Source organism: Myotis davidii, unplaced genomic scaffold (assembly GCF_000327345.1).
Source record: "Myotis davidii unplaced genomic scaffold, ASM32734v1 scaffold826, whole genome shotgun sequence".
Classification (NCBI taxonomy): Eukaryota; Metazoa; Chordata; class Mammalia; order Chiroptera; family Vespertilionidae; genus Myotis; species Myotis davidii.
Window position 1 is genome coordinate 1,269,753 of NW_006297142.1, and position 6,651 is coordinate 1,276,403.

The window sequence follows — 6,651 nt, forward strand, 5'->3', positions numbered from 1 at the left end:
TGGGAATCAGAGGAAAAGGAGGTGGTGGTCAGGGCAGTGTGGGCGGTAGTAGGTGCCGGCCGAGATCTATCGAGAAACCTGGTCCAGGGCAGGTTCCAACATGTGACTCTTACCGGGCAGGGTTCTGGGGGGTGAAAGGGATGCTTAGGGAGCAGCAGGCTCCATCATGGTAGGCGTCCAAGAGCCGCTGCCGGTTTCCAGAGTCATAAATGGCATAGTACCTGTGGGGAGGACAAAAGGGCAGGTCTGTGCTTCGTAAAGGGACCCAACAGCTCTCAAGAGCGAGCTGGGCTGAGGCCAGCCCACCTCTCCCCAAACCCGGGGCCCGGGGACTTACTGCTGCAAGAAGTGCAGGACCAGAGTCTTCAGGGTCTCCGTTCCAAAATAGCTCCCCTGGGATCAAACAGGTGTTAGGGCTGCATCACTGATCCTGTCCTCCCTACACAAGTCCCAGCTCTGTCCCCTCGTCTCACCTTGCAGGGTGGCAACATCGTGGGGGCTTCAACGTCAAAGGCAATTGGCGGGGGTAACTCATGGCCGTCCTGCAGAGAGCGAGGCGGGAGTGTGAAATGGAGAAAAAAGGCTGGGTGAATAATAAAGTGGAAAAACTAAGAGTAAGGGGACAGAGGTCAAGTGTAAGAGACATGGAATCCTGACAGATGCCACTTTGTCAAGAAGCATTTTCCCAGGAAGGAGGATTATACTAGACTTTTGTTGGGTTTTCAAAGGGCTGCATGTCCCCAAGTTAATGGTCATACCATCACATTAGGCAAGACATTGGTGAGAGGTACTATGCTTGTTAAAAAAGCATTAAAAAAGTTATAAACTTACCAAACGTAGTAATTTAGGAAATCGTTCGCGAATGGCGCTGTCAAGAACGGGACAGAAGTCAGTGAAGCTTCAGAGCCATCGTGCCTCCTGGGCTGCTCTAGGAGCAAATACACCAACGCCCGAGGGGCAGCCCATCCCATTTTCCTCCTCCCCTCTCCTCCCAGCCTCTGAGCTCCAAGAAGCATGGCCCCACTCCCCACCCGGGGCGCCCGGAATGACTCCCTGCAGGCTGACTCTCTTCTCTGCCTGACCCCGAGCGCCACAGAGCAGCTCTCTCTGCCCAGGCTTGAAGCCCAGGACCTCCTTTCCCTCCCTGCCCCCTTACCTTCTACCTACTCACCTGTGCAGCCCCGGGAGGAGGGAATGGGGTGGGAGCCCAGGGGCTCCGCTGCCTCAAGAGGTATCCATCACTTCTGCCAGGTCTGGCTGTGGCCAAGACCAGAACACACCACAGGGATGGCACAGGATATTGGGGCAGGGAGATGAGCCAGGCGGGGATCAAGAGGGAAGGCCAAGGAAGTAGTGAGGGAAAGGAAAGGGCCAGAGAGAAAGGTAGGCTGGGACAGGGCCAGAGAGAGAGATGGGGGAGTAGAGAGAAAAAGAAGAGAAAGCAAAAGAACTACAAGGCATGGAAGTGTTTAGAAAAAAGAGGGAGAAGGGAAGAAGGCAGCATCCTGACACAGCCCTTTCCTTCAGCTGCTCCTTTCCCCTTTCTCCAAGGTAGAAATGGGAAACAAGTAAGCAGGGTGATGTGAGGTGTGCGAATGAGGGAGGGGCAGCGCCCTCCTGCAAGAGGTTCAGTTCTGTCTCCTTGGTAGCCTATGCCCCCGTGGCCTCCACGCCCAGCACCTGCCTTGGGCTCTCCTCGCCTGCTGGCGGGGCCCTGGCTCTGGTCACATCTCTTGGGGAACCCAGGTTTCTTCTCCAGGGAGAACCCAGCTCACACCACTGGGCGAGAGACAGACAGATCCATGGCACCAGCCACCACGAGGCCTCAACCTCAGTGTGAACAGAGAGCCCAGGCAACAGCTGTGGGCAAATGGACTGTGAGAAGAGGATCCCTCTTGGCACAAGGGCAAGAGGGGCCGATACAGGACAAGGAGGAACGGCCTTCAGCATGTAGGCCCGGGACAGGCTTTCTCAGCCCAGGATGTCAGGCTCTTGGCACAAGACAACGCCACGTATGGGGCATATACCAGGCACCTCCAGTCACGGCAGAAAAGGGAGGTGCCCTTCCTGGAACAGGAGGGTAGGGAGATTCTAGAAAAGGCTGTGTTCAGGAGAGAAGGAGAAAGCCCACAGAACCAGCAAACAAGTAGTCAGGTTAAAAAAAAAAGAAAGAAAAGAAAAAGGAAAGGAGATGTGGGCAAAGCTGGGACATATAGACAGACAAAAAGGAGGCACATGTGATCCTCCCAATGGACAGGTGGTTCCAGCTCAGGGCTGCACATCTGCTGCAGACGGGCACTGGTCAGGGTGCGCTAACTCGGCTCCCAGGGGTGACGGTCCCCAGGAGGGAGGCAGAGGCCACAACTGACCTGATGTAGGTCGACTGGTCTCGGAAGGTGTCACACAGTGTGTTTCCTTCGAGCCACAGCTCTTCCAGCTTCAGCCCTTTTATCTTGTCCAATTCCCGCTCAGATTTCAACTGCAAAGGTCAGGAGAAAAGGCAGGAAAGAGACCCTAGTAAGACAGCCAACTAGTGCCCACACCGCAGCCTCCGTCCTCATCCCTTCAATTCCTTCTTCTGCCTCTTGCCGCCACCAGGCAAGTCCTCTTCACCCTCTGCCTATCCCAAACACAACGCATGCAGGTCTCAATTCTCACCTCATTCCCAGAGAGGTTTAGGATCTTTAGGTTGGGCGCTTTCTGCACAATGCTGGACATGTCATCCAGCCTGTATAGCTTGTTACTGCTCAAGTTCAAGGACAACAGCTGTGGGAGAGAAGAGTTTAGAGGAAGCATCACCAGAGAGGGGATCAGACACATCTGCCTCCAAACCACTGTCTCTCCCACCTGCTTCTTCCTGCCTAGTAACGGGGCAAAGGCCTCACCTCAGGGATATTCTCCCCAATGATTCGCAGGGTAGCCACCATACAGCTTTTACGATTCAGGACAACATCAATGTTCTGGGCCACCAAATCTTCAGAAAAGAAACGCAAGTGTGAGAGGGTTTGCCTAGGCCAGCATTAGCACCAAACCACTCTCCAACCTCCCGCCTGAAAGATTCCCCTCTGCCCCCACCTATCTGAGAACTGCTGCCAACAATACCTGGGTCTAAACGGAGGCCCTTGAGGTCAAGCGCTTGTTGGGAGCCATCGTATCGTTTGCTCATGATCAGCTGCAGAGGAAGAGAAAGGCTCCAGTGGTTACTGGGGTTGTGTATTTGGGGTGTTGGGGGGTGGGCACGGGGATATGAGAACTGCTAGGACTGGGGAGGAAACGTGTGACTTGAAGCTGCCTCACCTTTAGCTGCTCTACTTGCTCTGGCTTCAGCTCATTCTGCACAGTAAGGGGCGGAGGAGAGGAGTTGATGATGATGGATATCTGCAGGGAAGACATAAAGGAAGGGTGGACTCTAGGGAAGCCTAAGTCCCAGGACAAAGACCCCGGACCCTGAGTACCAGTCCCTGTCTCCAGCCAAGCCCTTATACACACCCTTCTGTTATCCTGATCCAAAATCTTGTAGTTGATAGCCTTCAATGCAGAGGCAGTACTGGCGTCCTCAACAAAAAACTGGGCCCGGTTGTTTTCATAGTGAAACTGCAAGAGGAAACAAGAGCAGTCGACTTGGAGCCCAGAGCCCCTGGCCCACCTGGCCCCTCCCACAGCCACTCGGGCCATATCTTACCTCAATGGGGGTGAAAGGGACACTGCATTTGCTCTGAATCATACTTAGGAGCCATGCCTTGTCATATTTCCTGCCATAAGGAATCTACATGAGAGAAAGAGAAGGGAGCAATATGTAACTAAGGCTAAAGAGCAGATCCGATTTAGTGCTCCTTCATATAGCTTGCCAAGCTTGAAAAGATTTTCTAAAGAAAACACCAGTTAGCCCGTCTAGTGTGGCTCAGTGATTGATCAGGAGGTCAAGGTTCGATTTTTGGTCAGGGCACATGCCTAGGAGGCAGCCGATCAATGAATCTCTTATCATTGATGTTTCTATCTCTCTCTCCCTACCTCTCTGAAATCAATAAAAACATTTTAAAAAATTAAAACACCAAAAAACAAAGAAACCAACAAAAACAACAACAATAAAAAGAAAACATCAGTTAAAGGTTTTCTAACTCAAGCCAGACATGGATTTCTCAATCTCCCTCCTATCTGTTTATACTTATTATTCATCAAAAGAATCAAACTGTTGCCTGGACAGCATGGCTCAGTGGTTGAGCGTCGACCTTTGAACCAGGTCACTGTTTGATTCCCAGTCAGGGCACATGTCCGGGTTGTGGGCTCAATCCCCAGTGGGGGTTGCACGAGGCAGCTGATCCATGATTCTCTCTCATCACTGATGTTTCTATCTCACCCTCCTCCCTTCCTCTCTGAAATCAATAAAAAGTATATATTTTTAAACATTTTTTAAAAAAATATATTGATTTTTTACAGAGAGGAAGGGTGAGAGAGAGAGAGAGTTAGAAACATCAATGAGAGAGAAACATCGATCAGCTGCCTCCTGCACATCTCCCACTGGGGATGTGCCCGCAACCCAGGTACATGCCCTTGCCCGGAATTGAACCTGAGACCTTTCAGTCCGCAGGCCGACGCTCTATCCACTGAGCCAAACTGTTTCGGCTAAAAAGTATATTATTTTTAAAAGAATCAAATTGCTTGATTCTAAAAGTTCCAAGATACTATCTATAACTTGTCTGCCCCCCAGAGAAGTTAAGAGACCCCAACCCGCACAACTGAGCTTGAGCCAAATGGAGACATCCAGAAGTTACACCACCGCCCCTCAACCAGTCATCACGCTTCCCTTTAGATGCCTCTCCTTTCCTGGCAATCCTGCCAGTCGCTTCCACTCCTTTTCGGAACCAGCTGCTCTAAGATACTGATCCTTAGGAGAAAGGGTGGATGCCTGACTGTGGAGTGAACAGCTGAGAGGACTGATTTTGTGGTGTGTAGAGTCAACACCTTCGCTCTGAGCCCAGCCCCCAGCCCCCACTTCCCCTGCACCATCTACTTCCCAGATACTCACTGTAATCTTAAACCAGTTCTTCGAGGTCCCATCCTGGCTGTTGCCAGCCCCTCCTCTCTGTGGAGGAACTCTGTCTCTCCGCACAGTAACGTGGATGCGGTCTCGATCATGCCAATTATCAACCCGCCGGTTGGGTCGCGCAGCATAGGGGGTGCTGTGGGGAAGCCGAGAATAAGACATCGCAAATATTCAACCATTCGGCTGGCCCTGGCATTTCTCACTCTTAGGTAGAAGAGAGATGACTTGGAGTAAGAGGGCTGTGTAAAGGAGGTCACTGAAGTCAGACCACTACGGGCAAGAGCAGCACCATGTACTGAAGGCGGCTCAGTACACGGACCATAACTGACCGCCTGAGGGGTGGAGGGAGGTCACCATCCAGTCACTGAGGGGAGCAGTAGACCCCGAGGCTGCGCGAAAGCCGCCTACTTACTATCGTACTCGGGGAACATCTTGGGCATCGCTCATCGCCACATCTCTGTCATCGTCCTCAAGGCGGGGCGTCCGCACGCCGGCACCCCCTCTTCCAGACCTGCGGCTCCCCTCGCATTTCCACCGGAAAGGACCCCGGCCCTTCTTCCTTCTCTGGGGGAAGCTAACGCGATCATCGTGCTCTGCAGTGGGAAACAGTACAAGTTAGAAAAGCATCGCTGGTCTAGCTGCCCTGCTGTGACCGCCGCCTCGCTCCACGCAGGCCCCTCGCTGTCCAGAGAAAGCACTCCTCTGTGGGGGACCGCCTCGGGGAGCCACTGGAGGCTGCAGGGCTTTTGAAAAATAAGCAGAAGCCGGAGCCGCAGGGAAGGGAAGCAGATGGGGAAGGGTGTGATTCAAAGTGGAACTGGACACACGCAGACCTGAGTCCCCTGAAACCTGCTTTCACGCAGCCCCCCACCCACCAGCCACAACCGCACAGCGGCTCCAGCCAACAGCTGCTTCCGCCCAGCAAATGCCGACAAACACGGCCAGCGCGAGTCTCTACGGCCTGATCTCCAACCGCCCCTCGGAGGGAGCCCTTCGCCTCTTCGGCCAGAAGACAACCCCAGCTGCGGCTCCAGGGGCAGCGAGTCTTGACCCGGGTCCTCAGGGACCCAGGACCCCCCCAAAGGGCCTCACGCGGCACTGCGGACAGTGCGCTTCAAGAAATGGCCCCAGAAAAAGAAGTGAACAGAAGGCCCAGCTAGAGAACTTCCTCCAGGCCAGGCAGTAGGATGCTCCAGGCACAACGTGCACGGCCTCATGCTCACACTCACACACATTTACTCTCACACACACGAGGGCACGAACTCAGGCGGCCGAGGCTGCTTCGACTGCATTAGGGGTGGAAACGCGGCCGAGCTTAACTCTCAAGTCCGGTGTAGCCACGCCGGCCTGCAGCCTGGGCTGCCAGCGAGCTCAGCCCACGCCCGGGCCCAGCAGGGCCGCCACCCAGGCCCAGGAGACGGTCCGGTCCAGCGCCGAGGTGGGTGTTAAGTAAATTGTTTTGCCGAAGTCAAAGCCGCAGGAAGCAGGGCAAGGCCACTGGACGCGACAGATAATGGGGCGCAGGCAGCCGAGCGGGTCCTGACTCACATCAGAGAGTCCGGCCGCGGCGGCGATGACAGGGAGCCACGGCCCAGCGCTCAGAGGCA

General features: G+C 54.1%; 1 protein-coding gene across 1 annotated transcript in view; it reads right to left on the reverse strand.

Annotated features, from left to right (window-relative positions):
* Positions 1-6,651, reverse strand: part of NXF1 (nuclear RNA export factor 1) — a 12,485-nt gene that overhangs the window by 3,276 nt on the left and 2,558 nt on the right. Inside the window, exons 2-15 of the mRNA XM_015569818.1 lie at positions 5,457-5,637; positions 5,027-5,180; positions 3,683-3,766; positions 3,490-3,594; positions 3,298-3,378; positions 3,103-3,172; positions 2,886-2,974; positions 2,659-2,766; positions 2,308-2,479; positions 1,172-1,223; positions 832-868; positions 474-542; positions 338-393; positions 113-221 (exon numbers count right to left, since the gene is read on the reverse strand). Of these exons, the coding sequence (XP_015425304.1) occupies positions 113-221; positions 338-393; positions 474-542; positions 832-868; positions 1,172-1,223; positions 2,308-2,479; positions 2,659-2,766; positions 2,886-2,974; positions 3,103-3,172; positions 3,298-3,378; positions 3,490-3,594; positions 3,683-3,766; positions 5,027-5,180; positions 5,457-5,637 (1,367 nt within the window). The remainder of the gene's footprint in view (positions 1-112; positions 222-337; positions 394-473; positions 543-831; positions 869-1,171; positions 1,224-2,307; positions 2,480-2,658; positions 2,767-2,885; positions 2,975-3,102; positions 3,173-3,297; positions 3,379-3,489; positions 3,595-3,682; positions 3,767-5,026; positions 5,181-5,456; positions 5,638-6,651) is intronic.